The 16,784-nt window shown below is 42.2% G+C and overlaps 1 protein-coding gene and 1 long non-coding RNA gene across 2 annotated transcripts; one reads left to right on the forward strand and one right to left on the reverse strand.

Moving 5' to 3' along the window:
• The first annotated feature begins 1,797 nt into the window (after positions 1–1,797).
• Positions 1,798–4,652, forward strand: LOC103465191 (keratin, type I cytoskeletal 19-like). The gene is made up of 7 exons (XM_008409813.1): positions 1,798–2,299; positions 2,566–2,648; positions 2,742–2,898; positions 2,982–3,143; positions 3,250–3,375; positions 3,999–4,229; positions 4,403–4,652. The coding sequence occupies exons 1-6, from the start codon at positions 1,889–1,891 to the stop codon at positions 4,221–4,223; spliced, it is 1,164 nt and encodes a 387-aa protein (XP_008408035.1). The 5' UTR covers positions 1,798–1,888; the 3' UTR covers positions 4,224–4,229; positions 4,403–4,652.
• Positions 4,653–11,396: 6,744 nt separating this feature from the next.
• LOC103465185 (uncharacterized) lies at positions 11,397–15,586 on the reverse strand. The gene is made up of 3 exons (XR_533764.2): positions 15,454–15,586; positions 13,706–13,785; positions 11,397–13,607 (listed from the first exon to the last, which is right to left on the reverse strand). It is a non-coding gene; the product is annotated as an uncharacterized LOC103465185 (long non-coding RNA).
• Between the last annotated feature and the right edge of the window lie 1,198 nt (positions 15,587–16,784).

A 16,784-nucleotide genomic window follows, 5' to 3' on the forward strand; every position in this document is an offset into this window, starting at 1 on the left:
CTCCTAAATCAAATCCAGTGCAGAGATCTACAACGCAAGTGGAAAACTCTGTTTACAAGACAACTATCAGCTTTGCACAACACAAATCTGACATTTTTCAGAGAAAGGGAAGAAAAATATTTATTATTTAAAAAAAGGTTTGGTATGAAGTCTGCCATAAGGTATGAAGGAAACAAAGAAGAATATGTGCTTATCAGATGTGAACAAATCAAAACTTTTGACTTGAGCGTGGCACGTGTCAAAAAACTAACAGCGCCAATCACTCTGAACGCACCGTCCACATCACAAAACATGGCTGTGGCAGCGTTGTACTGAAGGGATTTCTTTCTTTTGCAGAGACGAGCAAGCAGGTCAGAGGAGATGAGAAGGTGGGTACAGGGAAATGACAAAAGGTTTGAGGGTTATGAATCCTGTACAGGGCTCTGTACAGTTTAGAGCTAAATGTCTCATTTATTTGGTGTAAATGCAAACATTATCATTACAGGAGCTTAGCTTTAAAACCCACATGCAAAAGCTGCTGCTCTCTAAAGCACAGCAGATCATTTTTTTAAAGCGTGAACTCTGTCTTAAAAAGTTACTTCCAACACATTCCAGAAACAAACCTTTGTCCCAAACTATCAGCGGGTCTTTAGGTGGACTAGATAAAGCAAGTTAACAAAGATCGATGAGACTTTGCTGACTGTAGAGGAGAAAAATAATGTCGGTTCTCCTCATGACTCCGGGTTGACCCCTGTTTGCCTGCATCACCCCCCCGCCTGACGCCAGATGTTTCTCCGCAACAGAAACTGGCCGGAGCCCAACATGGAGATAAAGATATCTCTCTCTCTCTTTCTCTTTCTTTCTCACACACACAAACACAAACAGAACTGCAGAGGCTCACAACTCAAGCCAAAACCATTGAAAATGGAAGGTGACTTTATGAAAATCTGCTCATAGAACGAACTGGGCTGAGAGGTGGATGTTGTGTATCATACAGCGAACAATGAGGAGCTGAAGAGCTGCCCTGACTGAAGGCACACAAAAAAAACAATGTAGGCCAGTGGTTCAAGGCTGGAAAAACTTCATTCAGGCCACAATCAATCAAAAGCTCATTAACTTCCTGCTCCCTTTATCAGACACACTGTGGTCGGACTAAGATAAAACAAGCAACTAATCAAACATCAATGGTTCGTAACGCTATGCTCCACGCCCGTTCACATGTCTTTCGTCTCTGGGTGACAGAAACTTTACAGTATATTGCTGGCATGTTTGTATCGCTTTCATAAATCATAGACGCACACAAGAGATTCATCAAAATTTTATGTCTTGCAGTGAGACTCGATGTTTAACTTTAGATTTCCTGAGCTGCCTCTGGAGTTCATCATCATCATCATGATTGGCTTCCTAACAGCCAAAGAGACATTTCGCATTCTGCTTAGCGTTAATGTTGACTAACGGCGGGCCACTAAGACAGTAAATCTACACCTCCTCTATTTGCACAGAGATGCCAAATGGCTGGCATGATCAAGTCGAAGCCTGCAGGTATTTAGGAACGCCTCATACATGCACAGCGACAGCAGCACATGCAGAAGTCCTAGCTGAGATCCAAACCGGCAGAACCCTCTCACACATTCCACAACGGTTTCCTCACAGGAGTGGAAAGAAACCAAACCCTGGCCTTTAAAAGAAAACAAATGGTGGTTCTGCCAAGCCCAGGGATAAAGTAGTGAGGAAACCTCCCTCCTCCCCTCCCTTCCCACCTCCCTGCTCCAGTCCGGTCCCGCCTCCAGCCTGCACTATATCAACAGCCTGCCTCCCACTATCAGACTCCACAGAGCCGCTCAGTCCACAGCTGCCTAACGGTCCTCTCTCCTCGCGTCGTCTCCTGACCAGCAGATACCCAGCCATCATGTTTTACCAGCAGAGCTATGGCAGCCCCTCGGTCGTCACCAAACAGACCCGCAGCTACACATCCAGCGCTGCCCCCCAGAAGGCCCACAGCGTGTCCGGCCTCAGCTTCAGGAGCGGCCCCCGCATCTCCTCCTCCAGCGCCCGGTTCGTCTCCTCTGGGTTCGGCAGCAAGGGAGGGGGCTTCGACCTGTCCAATGCCCTGGACCAGAGCACCATCCACCTGAATGAGAAGGCCACCATGCAGAACCTGAACGACCGTCTGGCCAACTACCTGGAGAAGGTGCGCTCCCTGGAGGCGGCCAACGCCAAGCTGGAGAAGCAGATCAGAGAATACTACGAGAAGAAGGGCCCAGCAGCGGTGAAGGACTACAGCAACTACTGGGCCATCATCAACCAGCTGAAAGACAAGGTATGGAGTGTTGCAGCCTTTGCAAGTCAAATATTTGCATGGTTGTTAATGATTATGAGGTGGAGGTTTTAGGAGCCTTAAAGACATGATATACATTTTCTGGGTCTTCAAAGGTTCTTGCAGTACATAAGAAGTCAGAGTTGATGAAATATCTGTTTAACTCTGCAGTTTCACCTGCAGATCAAAATCAAAACCAATCTAAGGCATGTGACTTTTAATGAACAGCTCAAAGAATCCTAAGCCTTCATCTGCTGGTTTCTCTTCAGATCCACGCTGCCACCATTGACAATGCCAACATCCTGCTTCAGATTGATAACTCCAAACTGGCAGCAGATGACTTCAAAACCAAGTAAGACAAAGCTTTCAAATGAGGTCCAACAAGCACTCTTTACTGGTACCAACTGCTCCATGTTGATGATCTGGATTTCTACGACCTGATTAGATTCGAACACGAGCTGATGATGCGCCAGTCCGTCGAGGCTGACATCGCCAACCTCCGCCGCCTGCTGGACCAGACCACCCTGACCAAGGCCGACCTGGAGATGCAGATCGAAGGCCTGCAGGACGAGCTCGCCTACCTGAAGAAGAACCACGCAGAGGTGGCTAACACCGAACATCCCTTCCTCAGCCCTACACGGGGAAGCAGAACAGATCTAATTCGTGCCTTCCCCAACTCTTTCAGGAACTCGCAGCAATGCGCTCTCAGCTCACCGGCACAGTCAACGTAGAGGTGGACGCCGCACCTCAGCAAGACCTGAACAAAGTCATGGAGGAGATCCGCGCCCAGTATGAAGCCATCACAGAGAAACACCGTCGCGACCAGGAGGCCTGGTTTAATGAGAAGGTGAGGAGAAGTTCCCACAAACAAACGAGTTAACGCAAATGTTCGGAGGCCAGTTCCCTCTGCAATCATAGAGACTTAACAATGTGTGTGTTCTTTTTTTATTCAGTCGGCAGCCCTGAACAAGGAGGTGGCCATAAGCACAGAAACCATCCAGACGTCCAAGACAGAGATCAGTGACCTGCGGCGCACACTCCAGGGTCTGGAGATCGAGCTACAGTCCCAACTCAGCATGGTGAGCAAAAACCAGCCCCCAAAGGCCCCCAAACCACAGCCTTATCTAAGCAAAAAATTCTCAGATCCAAGCCTGGTCAGGGCAAAATGAGGGAAGAGACAGAAGATAATGAAGTGAGGATAAGCTAGAGCGGAGGCTTTCCTGGAGGAATGAAGCTAGCAGTCGGGAAGGGAGGAGTTCCTGCACAGGAAGACATTTTACAGACATCTGTTCAAATTTTGAAAGTCGTTAAAGAAGAAAAAAAAAAGAAAGTTTGAGGAAAGCCAAAGGAATGCTGAAAAAAATTGTAATCCTGTGGGTTATCTGTGCCCAGATGGTGTTAGTCAACTCGCCACTCCCTGAAACAAACCTCGCTGCTGCAAACACATAAATACATGCAGAATCCCATTTAAACCCAGCTGCTCTTTATCCTCTCATAAAGACAGAGGAGCTGCAAAGCAAACAGCCGTGCTTTTGTGCAGGAACCTGCTGCATCCAGGGTGTGGCTACAGCAGAAGATAACTCCAAACAGCCAGAATCCCCAATGAAAAGACTTTAATACCCCGAGACTTCATCGCAAGAAGAAACAATAACGAATACCTTTCTTCTCTTCTTTTCCTTTTTTTTCTTCCGTCTTGCAACAGAAAGGGGCTCTGGAAAGCACGGTAGCAGAAACAGAGGCCCGCTACAGCGCCATGCTCTGCGGCTTCCAGAACACCATCAACATGCTGGAGGCAGAGCTCTCCAACGTGCGCGCTAGCATCGAACAGCAGGGCCAGGACTACAGGATGCTGCTGGACATCAAGAGCAGGCTGGAGCAGGAGATCGCCACCTACAGGAGCCTGCTGGATTCAGAGGAGCACAAGTAAACCAAGGTGCATTGACTTTTTTTTCTGCCATTTTACAACAGATAAAGAAACGTTTAATGTATCCTCATTGGATGTTTTCTTAAACTTCTCTCTCGTCTTGTCATCATTTCAGACCAATTGGCCTTGACGAAAGCCTTGAACAAATTCTGTAGTAACTCTTCTCTCTTTCTTTGTTGCAGGAGGCTCAGTGTCCACAACTACAGCTGTGCGTTAGATGGCCCGACTGGCAGGACAAGCTATTCTCAGACTCACACACACACACAAACACACACTATCCGTTTAGTAAAAGCTGTTACAATGAGATGAAGAAACTGTACAAAAGATTCCCGAAAAGAAAACCTTGGTGAAGAAGACTCGGTGTACAGTGCTGTGTGTGTGTATATCATGTAATTCTTGTTCGCCAAATAAAATCTGCTGGTTGAGATAAGAGTTGGTTTATTTTCTTTGACTTTGCTTCGACGTTGTTTTTCCATGACACAGTTTTGTGTTTATGCAGTCTCCATGGCAGCAGCTGTGCTTTTTGGGAGGTGGGATGTGGGGTTTTTTCTTTTTTTTGAGGAAATCTGCCTTACGTAATCAGGCTGCTGTCAGGAAAAGGGTGAACAATAGTCAAGAGTTGGAGTCTGGAAAGTATTAGGATCTGGAGGAAAGGCCACTCAGCTGCTTCAAGTTTTAGTAAAAAAAGTTACATGGCTTTACAAATATTCACTCTCTCCAAATTATGTCATATGTAATCATATTAGAACAAGATATTTCAACATGTTGTTTTGGATTTTTATGCTGTAGACAAATGGAAACTTGGTCATAATGTCTTGTAAAGCCACTGTTTCATTTTTTAAGTTAGAAAAAACTATCCACAACAACTTCACCCCATGTGGTGAAGTAATACTACCAAGATAAATGATCATTTAAATGTCATTAATTGCATTTATTGAAAAGTTAGGCAAAGTGTTACCAGCAACATGCAATCATGAACAGTAGAATTTATTTATCTCTTAATTAAAACCTTTCTGATAACAGGAATTCTCATAAAGGATCTCAAAAAGCAGTTTATCATTCACCAATCCAAAGAGCAGATAAGAAACAAAATCATTGATGTCTGTCTCTATGAAAAAGATCTATTAGGACATTTCTTATGATGTCCCAAATCAGTAAACCACAGTTAGAGTCATTATCCACAAAGGGCGAACACATGGAAAAGTGGTGAATCTCAGTCCAAGAATGCATCCATGACTCATCCGGAGGGTCACAAAACAACCCAGAGCCAGATCTGAAGCACTGCTGGCCTCACATGCTTTAGCTGAGGTCAGAGTTCATGTGTTAACAAAAAGAAAAAGACTGGCCTTCATGGAAGAGCTTCAAGGCTAAAGCCACTACTGAACAAAAACAGAACAAAACCTTGTGTCGTATTTGCCAAAAACCACATCTTAATGATCCTCTTTCATACTTTTGGAGCAATATTTTGTGGGCTGACGAAGGTGGAGATTTTTAGGATGTGTGTCTCATAACCTGCTGAATAAAACCATTGCAGCATTTCAGAAAAAGAGACATCAAGGTCGCAGTCAAACATGGTAGTGGTGTGACGGTCTGGCCCAGCTTTGCTGCTTCAGGGTCCAGAGGACTTAATGTACCCACAAACTCTGCTAGGCAGAATAAAGGCTCTAACACGTCCACTTTACAATCCTACAAAGAAGAGCAAGTCAGAATTTCTCCACAGTGATGCAGATTGATAACCAGTAATCAAAGAACTGCCCTGGTCGACAAGGGGTAACAGGCTTAGGGGTAGTTAGTTTTTGATGTTGGTTAGGTTGATTTGGGAAACTTCTTTATAAACTGCTTTTAACTTTGTTCTGAATGTTTTCCTCAGGCCTTCTTCCATGAAGGCCAGATGATCTGATACATTTGTAGGGGACACAAACTTTATATACCAGTCTGTAAAATCCCTTCAAATTTAGTTACATCTGTAGTTGTAATGTTTTAACCTGTGGAAATCTTTAGGGAGCTGAGAACTTTTGCAAGACACTGTAGATGGCTAAAATAAAATAAAAAATGACCACACAGTTTGCCCTGAGTGTTTTTTTTTTTTTTAAAGAAAGACACACCCAAATGGTTGACTAATCTTTGCCCCAGCAGCTTCTCAGCACCGTAACATCGAGTCTTTGTAACTCCTGTCACCTAGAAACAAGAACACACACACACATGCACACAAACACACACACACACACACACACAGCTGAGGTCAGAAACCCGCAGGATGAAACAATGCAAACAGTGACTAACTAAACAAGAGAGTCATTGTGGAAACAGGTGTTATCAATGCAGGATTCGGACCTCTTTTATTAACTTAGATTGATGCCAAAACACCAGAGAACCGTTCTGGGCGGACAGCCTGGTCTGACGCTGATGGACTATGTTTCCCTTGTGCAAGCCTTGCCTGAAATTACAGAGAAATCCTTTGAGGGGTTTGAAATTCTCAGCTGATGGAGTAATAATAGACAATAACAGAAGATCTCACTTCAGTTTCTAACTCTCTAAGAGGTGCTTCATGTCGTCGTGTTTGGAGCAGATCAGAGCCTCTTTCACGCTAAATGCAAAGTACTTTAGCTTATCTTTCTAATTTTGTAGGTAAATCCAGATGAGTCCATTTTTCCTGAAATGCTGTTCATCAGGCCAAGCCGCTTGCTGAAATGTGCCGTGTTTCCTTTTTACATTAGTTTAACGCTAAACCCACTCCGTTGTATTAGCAACATTCAAACAGTGAAGGTTTGAATGCTGGTAATACAACATTTTTGGGGACAGCATGTCCCCAAAAACCAATAGCACATTCTGTGGGGCGCCATCTTGTGGCTCCGCTTGGCGGCACGACGGGTGCGTTTGGTGGAGGGGTTGTCTGGTGTTGCGCTTGGGGCTTTTTGCATGTGCCAGCAAACAGTAAATCTGTGATTTGACTGATTGGGCGACGGGGTTGAAGTCTTTAGGTGGGTTGTATTCTTTTCCTGGAATTTATGGTGCGAGGATTGCCAAGTGGGTGAAGGTTGGTGGAACCATAACCAAATTTCCTAACATCCATTTTACACCCTCCTTGTGTCTTTAATCACAAAAACTTTATTTTATAAAGGCTGCATTCCCAAAGCAGTTGCTCTCATTGATAAATTCTCAAGCTTTCGTTGTCAGAAAGCAAAACACATCTGGAAATCCTTCCTTTTAGTCTATTTCTGAATCTGCCATCACTTTTAACCCTCTGTTTACCATCAAGTTGGTGGAAGATAGAATGTGACACGAGTTAATTTATTTCTCATCTTTAATCACATAAACGGAAAGGCAAAACTTAGCATCGTAACAGCTCCTCCTGACACTCTGAGTGCAAAAGAAACTCAGTTTAATTTGTTTCCATTAAAGGTTTTGGCTGGAGTTTACAGTTACAATGTTTTTATGTAAAACAGAGTCAAAGGCAGAGTCAGGTTTAAAGTAAGGACAGACGTAGCCTGCATTACCAGAATTGGTTCATAAAAGACGGTAAAAGCTGTTCACACCCAGCAGTCACTCAGAACCCACCTCGGGGTGAAATATACACATTTTGCACCTGAAGCTCCTTAGTGAATCATTCATTAATGTCATCAGGATATTTATTTAAAAACACTCAAACATGTGAGCTCCACTATGCAAAGAGTTACTAGACAACACTGGTTAACCATGAAGCGGTATGTGATTGTTTCTACTAAGAATACATATATAAAGAGAAATAATTTGTACTCAACATTGTTATGTATGTGCTAGAACCGAACCTCTTCAACATCTGGGCCACATTATTGACAAGTGTGAAATCTTCAAAATATTTCAAGAACTTCACACCACAATCCTCAACAGGAAGCGACAAACACCTCCTGCCAGCCACGGACCAAAATTCATCTGAGTTGCAGATTCTTTGACGCTCCCGTCCTGAAGACAGAGATATTTAATTTAATATTCTGACAAAGTTTAATGTACACTCTAAGGACTATGATGCATCCTTTTTGGAAGAGGGTGGTGTTCTGCAGATACAGCTTTCACTGTAGACTCAGATGTCTGTAAGGTCTATTGAACAGGAAAATGGAAAAGTACTGAAAAAAGAACATGGGTGTTACTTAGAATAATGTCACAAAAACATCTCTGATGCTGTATTTCTTTAACTGGGCATCATTACACGCCTTTCTTCTTCTGCTCTTTACTTTCTTTATGTGGATAACGTTTGGCCACAGCTTTTCAATCTATTGGTTTATACAAAACTTTCACTGTTTTAGGTGCATGGTCCTGGTATTCAGAAAGCTCTTGGTTGCAATCAGTTTAGCATAATTTTTGAAATCAGCTAACTTCAAATTATCTGATTTAGTCAAAGCATGCCTACGGAAGCTGTGATTGGAGTTCAGAGGCATTTAACAAGTAATGGGAATCAAATATTCAAACGGGTTTAATCAAAAGAATAAAAAAATTAAATGTAATTGTCATTTTTCCACCATATAACACAATAATGCTGTTGTGACTACATTTATGTCGCAAGTTTTCATGTGTCATCGAGGGAAAGTAGGAAACGGAAACACCCAACGTGTCAGGAACAAAGGCAGCTTTGAGCGCCAGGTGTTCACAGGAGGGCAGGTGTGGTCTAATCCACAGAGGCTGAGTGGTGGCGTAATACAGATCACACCCACTTCTCCTTCCTGAGTGATCTATCTGAGCTGCTGAAAGTTTGAAAAAGTCTATCCTTTTAGTTTGTGAAGGTGAACATTTCGTAAGGCGTACATGCGTCTCGTTCAGCCCCCTGTCACGTCCTGAAGAATATTATCTTAAGGATTTGGTTATTTTCATTGACCAGAGATTGACTCAGTCATTTAACAAGTCAGGGCGGGTTACCGTGCGGCCCGATGACGAGGCAGTGCTTTAGTAAACCAGAACAAGGCGTGTGGGTCAAGCTTTACTCATCTTGCATTCCTTCCCATTCTCAACATTACTACATATTATCTCTAAATTTGTAATAAAGTAATTATTTTCTAAGGCTGGGCAAGGCTTGGCAAGTTTGTTTGTCCAACATAATTCATTTACAGGGTACTTCAAAGTGCTTAACAGGTAACCATAGAAACAGACATTCAGACATGACAGAAGTGAAATGATAAAGTATTATTGAGCCTTTATGGAAAGTGACGGTAATCAATAATGTCTTCAACAGTTTCTGCACATCTCAGGCTTTAATGTTGAGCATTCCAGAGGAGGAGCAAAGAAAGATTATTCAAGTCCTTGAAATAAATTAATTTTTATGTCCAGTCTCATGATGCTACTCTCAACTAAAAGAAAATCTCGTTTGTTGTATTTTGTGCTGTTGTTCTAAGTTTATTTTTCCACATCTCCTCTCCAACTGATTCTGATCGCGTATTCATGAAAAACTTGCAAATGCTAAGGAATGCAAAGATAATACACTGAACAAAAGTATAAACGCCCCATGTCAAATGTAAGAGTTTTATGAACATTTGGGTTATGCAATATATAGAGAAACACTAAATATATTTTCAGTAATTACAGCATTGGTAACATTGTGGTCATGGCCATTATAGCGGATTGACAAGTTGGCTTCTCGTAGGCGGTTACAGACAGTCTGAGGTGTGTGTGCAGACCAACAGTCTCATCAGCTGTGTGTGTCGCTGGTCTTAGCCGATCCCGCAGATAGACGAGCCGGATGTGGGGATCTTGTGCTGGAGTGGTCACACGTGGCCGACGAGGATGGAGTCGATTTGCAGTGGTGCCAGTCTGTTGGAAACGAACTCTTAAACAGCCTGTAGTCCGATAACGGACCCTGAGCCGTGCAGCTACTGCTCTGGTGGACATCCCTCCATACACTCCTGCATAACTTGCTACATCTGAGGCTTTATGACTTGTGACAAAATTTGACATTTTGGGATGACCTTTTATTCTCCCCAGTCCAACGATTGTTGCTCATTTTGTCTGAGTCTGATCACCCACTGGACATGCCCCACCCATGCACTGAGTAGAAAAACAACTCACTGAGTAGAGCTCACTGACAGCAAGTGGGATTAAAAATTATACACAAATGAAGAGAAATATTACTTTTGTACAATAAAACATCAGAAAATGTTGCTAACTCCACATGGCAACAATATTTGACGTGAGATGTTTATACTTTTGTTCCGTATAGTTATTCAGTCAAAATATTTTCCCATACACATAACCCATGGATCTCTGCAACTCCTCCAGATTAACCACAAGCCTCTTGACGTCCCTTATTAATTTTGTCCTGCCTGTTTAGGTGGACAGTCGTGTTTTGGTGCGCCATGCTCTGCATTTTCAGATGATGGACTGGACGGTTCCGCGTCTTCGTCCTTGTCCTGTCTGCTGTGTTCATGAATTTTCTCTAACAACCCTCTGACAACATCAGTGTTCCTCCCACTTAACCACCATGGCGCTGCATTGTGTTGGTCTGTCCTGATAAAACACATTAAAAGTCTGCGCTCGCACTGCGATGAAATGTGAAAAAGTTTGAGAGGCGTAAACACTGCGATTGACTATTGTAATGAGTAACTATTTTTGACATCTGCTGGTAAGTATGCCGGGTATGTAAACGACAGTTTCTGCTGCCTTTTAGGACATTCAGTTTCACCAAGGAATGCCAAACTTCAGTTTCACACTTGGCAACAATGTTGTTATGAATACACCGAATAGTTATGAGCTGCAACTTTTTTTTTTTGTTTATCTGTACTGTCATTTGATGTTGCATCACTCAGATCATTGACTTAAGTAGAAAAGCTTGAAGGTGCAGATGAGAGGAGTGCAAAGGTTCATTTCTGAAGAGCCACTAAAATGAACCACAAAACCACTTGGAGCCATTACTAATGCTTTTATCTGCCTTTTAAAGTCGTACTCGGTGCCGCAGGGACGTAACTCCAACATTCACATGTCGCTGCCTGAATAGTAGAGAAAAGATTTAAGGCTCTTTAAACGCAGCCAGATGATGCTCGTTTCAGAGTGCAGTTCAATAGACAGGTAATATTTTTGGTTTATTTGTATTTAGGATCAAGCTGGAGTGACCCTTATTATTGTATTTTGAGAAATAATCACTGGGAGCATGCAAATTATTTTTTTATTTCATTTTTTTGTTTGTTTTATTGATTTTCTCAACTGCCACATAAGAAAAAAAAAAAAAGGTAATTGCAAACATTTAGCCAACTTCACCCAGGACCAGGGACAAAATGGATAGTTAATACCTAAATCTACAGCGAGTTAAGGACACTGTGCAGCGGTTTAATAAAAGATGTGGCAAACCAAAAGAAAACTTTGAGTAATTAAAAACCCAGCTGACATGCAGGTTGTCACGATGCGATTACGTCTCTCACCAGGACGCCTCGTGCCACTACAGGTATGTTTGAGCTTTCACACGTAATATTCAGCATCAATCACCAAACTTTTTTCAGGTTAGGTACGCTAATGGAACACAGTTCGATAATGAATTCATTAAAAACACGCAGGAAATGGCACATACACTGATGCATTCACTTCCATTTATCCCTGTGAGCGCCAACATTGATGGCAAAAAATTTATTAAAATGATACAAGTTATCTAAAATTCTGTTTCAGTTTGTGACTGAAGAAAATAAAATGTAATGCAAACTGGAATTATGTATTATGGTTTAAAATAACAACAATTTAAATAAAATGTCTTCTTCCCTAAGTGTCTCAAGTTAAAATTACTTTAATATTGCACTTAAATGACCTCATGCCTTTGCGTAGCTAGCGATTCCTGAACCTCCGACTCGGGGCCACATTTACTTTAACCTCCGACAAGCCAAAAACCACAGCTCTCGTGTACTGGGATTTAATTCAATTTGTGGTTCATTCATTTGGATTAATGACCCGTCATGTCAATTGACTGATGAATAGTAAAATAACCGGTTGGACATGGCCCAGTTTGGCAGTGCAACAAAAAGCACCGGCATGTTTCGAACACTCGCAGCTCTATCTTCTCCCCGGGAAGCTTCCTGCTTTTTGCGGCTCGCCCCGGGGCCACAAGATAAAATCATGAAGAGAAATATTTGACACATAACCAAAGTTCAGCCACAGTTCCTACATGCAATTTCTGTTTACTGTTGAAAAATGTTGTATTGTGTGTTACCCTTTCACGTTGCCATAAATCAGTTCTCCGAGAATTTAAATAAACAAAAATCTTGTCTGCAAAGGCACAGGAAGGAAAAGAGTTGCTCAACAAACCCTTAAAAAACTTGATTTAGCAAACTTCAGAACAGAAGCAGCAGTATTTGAGGACGATAGCGAAGTTACGTTTCCAATCTAAACAGCTTTAATGCTAATTATCATGAACGTTGATGTAGATGACAGGGTTTGTTTTTGATGTGAGCATTATGACTCATCGTCCTAGACTGCATAATGTCACAAGGTGGAGGTGGCTGTTGCTAAGCCTCTTCGTTCAGTTTGTAAAATTACACCAAATAGTTCATTGTCTAAGTTCTTTCCCCTCTTTTTCATGAAGACGATCTTAAATGGAGACAATGAGTTGAAATGATTGAGACTCAATCTCTCCTGGTCTTTTTCTACCCTCTTTTAATTTCTTTTAAGCCTAATATTGTGAATTATCAGGGAACTACGAAGGTGCTCTGCTCACTAAGAGAGACACTCATGCAAAAATCACCACTGTTGTTGGAGCTACAGCCCCAAACATTACACTTCTGTTCCCTATCAACACAATTAACGCTGCTTTAACAGAACCCATCAGCTAACTGGTGCTAAATCAAATTAGCGCTAGCAACAACTGAGCTACTTCGCAAAGTTTTCAAATGGAAAGGAATTGATAGACATCTACGGTTGGTGGAGTTAATTATAAGGATTTGTACTTTTGTGACTACAGTACGTTTCTGTATGCTGCAACAGCCTAAATAAGATTAAATAGACTCCATAATAATACATAGCTTAAGGCTAATTGCTGCTCCGCTTAGCAAAGGTTTGACTCTACAGCAGGACAAAAAGCTGGAACACGAACATGAGTTGAGCTTTAACTGAATATCATGTTTGAACTTTTATATCTTTCTGTATCTGACTTTAAAAAAAAAAAAACATTTCACACCCTCTAAGTTAGTCAGTCAGTCACTTACATGAATGTTAGTAACTTTAAAGTACCAGAAGACAGAAGAAAGGAGTTTTCTTGAAAATATTCCCTTAGCAGACATGGTAACCTATTTGTCAGCGTGGAATATAACCAGGTCACATTAACCTGTCGTATCAGTGAAATGGTTTGCTTAAGCTAGTCATGTCTGCAAGAGTTAAGCAGGCGGCTGACAGCATGCTCATCCCCAGGAATGTTGATGTCACCGGGTCAAGAAGGAGATTAAACAGCTGGAAAAAAGAAGAAGCAGTATTCACTTGGATTGGAGTTGAGGGAGTGAGGGAGAGTGGGGGGGTTTCTATTCTGGAGAAGTGTTAGGTTAACTCACATGCTGGGAGGAATGCCTAGCCTCTTTGCTAAAAGGCGTCCGGCACCGTATGGCATCAGACCTCGATGCGAAACTCCCCGCTGCAGCAAAGAGTAGGAACAAATGAGAGGTAGAGACTGGAGCAAACCCACAGTCAGGGCTTTTCAGCCGATGCCAGGCATAAAACAGTTATGGCCTTTCATACGTTTTCATGCCCACTGATCCTCCCAACAGAGTATTCAAACCGTAAAAATACACTTTTCATTCAGCGCATTGTCTTCCACGGTCAGTTCTCTTTATTGCCAGTCGTTGTTGTTGGCATCACAGGGCGTAAGAAAGAGAGAGACAGGAGGTTAACTGGTAGAGCTGGTTTAAAGAAACACGCCCTTAATAAGACTACACTTAACTGCAGTAAACGCCTACTGCTGTCGCAAGTCTGAGACAGCAGCTTTGCACAATGCAAATTATAGTGCAGCAGAGTGACACTAAAACTTCACCAATCACCTGAGCTGATGTTTACCTGGGCACAGCATAAACTGCTTGTGTGTTTTCTATTCTTTTTTTTTTTTTTAGTGCATCTGCTTAAATCTCTCCTGAGCCTCAAAAAACCCAGAGTGGTATTAACTACTCCGTCTAAGTACATAATCAAAACCCTCTGTGAGGCCCGGTGAGGCAAACTTTCCCTCACAGAAATGACTCTGACTGTAAACACGTGGTATAACTTTGTTTTTCCTAATTTTCCGAGAGTAGCCTAAACGTTGACATAATGGCATTCACTGCAGCAGTTACATAAAACAAGTTTCATGTTCTCCAAGTATGTTTCCGTAGTTTTTTGGATGTTTTACCTCAACGCCTAACAGAGAAATTATTTCCCGCCACGGCAACAACAGCGCCCCCAGCTGATAGTTGGCGTAAACACAGAGCAGAGGCTGACTCTTGCAGGAGATAGAAATCCACATTTGCAAGACTGGAGCCACATTTGAACCACATTCAAACCCTCAAAGAGGCAGATGTTGCTTCCGGTGTCATCTTTTTCCTTGTTGGAAACTGTGGACCTGCTAAGAGCAGCATGCATAGTCAGCACAGCTTCTGGGGATTTTTAAAAATAGTTTTTACTTGATCAATGTGTCACTTTCACAATAAAGTCTTTAAGATAAACCAACGTAATGAATTGAGAATGTTTTGGCACTGCAAGTCCTGCTAAATGACCAAGAAACCAATGTAAGGTGACCGCAATCTGGGATTTTAACTGGATGGTGTGCAGCAGGAAATCCCCAACACACAAAATGCACACTGAATGTGTAAACATTCAGTGTGCATGATAATTATCTGTACTGTTTACTGAGCGCTGTGGGGTTTGCAGTCTGGATCTATTTCCAGAACAAACCCAGCTGAATGTTTCCGACATCACAACACTGCCATCTGGAGGCCAGTAGCTGAAATGTCCGTCATTTTGAACTTGCTCAGACATCATTTCACTTTATTCTAAGCTCACTAAATCAAACACAAGTAAAACGGAAAAGTATTAATTTGAGCAAGCACATTTTGTCAATGAGGAGAAATTATTGCTCAATTTAATATGCAAACGTTCCAGTTTATGTGAGGAGATTTGTTTGCATATGTCACGACGTCCCGACAATAAGAGACAGAAAAAACATCTCCTCCTCCTCCCAGTGAAAAGCAAGCCGAGTCAGGAGTATGGTCTTAGTGCTGTCAATCAACTTCATGTACACGCTGCTTAATATGCAAATGGCTGAGAAAGAGCTTACCGTTCCAGGATAACCATCTATCCGCCGTCAATGGGGACCATGCTAACTAGCCTGAGCATTCATGGTAGGGGAGAAGTTGTAGCGTAGCACAGAGCGGCTGGTACACAAGGGTGATTAATTGCGCCAAGACCCTCCCCATGACTCTGATTGGTTGTTTCTAACGGAGCGGTGCATTTGTTCAGATAAAGAAGGCAAAAGAGTTAGATGTTTGATCGTCTCTTATTCTACTGTCACAAGATAGTCATTATTTAACAAATATGTAAAATAAATTTTTTTGTAAAAGTTACTTACTGTAGCTCTATGATGTAGAATGATAATCTGAAAAAGGATTAAAGGATTTTTCCGTGAATTAAAATCACTGTGCAGTTTTAAGTGCTTGACATCAAAGTCGATAGCGTGTACTGCCTGCCGGGGGGTTCAACATCTCTGACAGACAAAAACATCTTGGCTGAATCATTTCCTGGATAAACATGTCATGTGCTTTCTTCCCACTGACCTTTTCCCCTCAAACAAATACCATCAGGTCCTAAAGCTCCTCATTCCAGAGATGGGAAATGTTCTGGAGAACACTGATCTTTTCTGTTGACTCTCCAAAAGATACAATAAATCAGTTTTACACAAGCCAACCGTTATCTGAAGAATCCTGCTACCAAATTAGTCGGTTGCAGATTGTTAGAAACAGTCAGTACCAGACACTTTTCATGTGTACGTTATTGATGGGATGGAAAGGAACTTCTCTGTTACTTCCCACAGACGGTAGGTTGACCTGGGAAGTTGCAGGGTTTGCCAACGTGTCAAAGTCATTGTTGGTCTCCTTGAACCATCTTTGTATCGGTACAGGGCACATTGTTTCATGGAAAAGCTCCCTCCCTGTAGTGGATACTGTTTCTATGCTGGGGTATATTTGGCTTCGCAACCATAACAATGTTTAAACATGAAAACATCCTGGGTTCTTCCAACGGTGTACATTGTGAAAAGGCTGTTCCATATTAAGCAACAAAAGAGTCCAAAGAGTAATTCAAATGAAGTGATTCATCAGACAAAGCTGCAGCCTACTTTCCACATTCTATACCCTGAAAAGTTAAGAAACACAAATTCAATGATTTTTTTTCGTCTTTTTTTCCTAACTGCAGCAGAGCATCGCTTCCCCCCCCCAAATAGAGAAACATATGAAGTAATCTTTGCTCCTCAGATGCTTCTAGCTCAGTTTTCAGTCCTTGGATAACATGAGAAGTTCTGCATCCCACGCATTCGGAAGAACCCACAAAGCGTCTCAAATCCTTTCGCTTATGACGGATGACGATGCCAAACAGTTTCGCTGAGAGATGCTA

The sequence above is a fragment of the Poecilia reticulata genome, linkage group LG1, assembly GCF_000633615.1.
Source record: "Poecilia reticulata strain Guanapo linkage group LG1, Guppy_female_1.0+MT, whole genome shotgun sequence".
Taxonomy (NCBI): Eukaryota; Metazoa; Chordata; class Actinopteri; order Cyprinodontiformes; family Poeciliidae; genus Poecilia; species Poecilia reticulata.

Excerpts from the sequence above, each read along its gene's own strand:
- LOC103465191 (XM_008409813.1), top strand. The coding sequence starts at position 1,889 with ATGTTTTACCAGCAGAGCTATGGCAGCCCCTCGGTCGTCACCAAACAG. Across the intron at positions 3,144-3,249 it reads AGGCCTGGTTTAATGAGAAG|TCGGCAGCCCTGAACAAGGA; the intron begins GTGAGGAGAAGT and ends TTTTTTATTCAG. Across the intron at positions 3,376-3,998 it reads TACAGTCCCAACTCAGCATG|AAAGGGGCTCTGGAAAGCAC; the intron begins GTGAGCAAAAAC and ends GTCTTGCAACAG.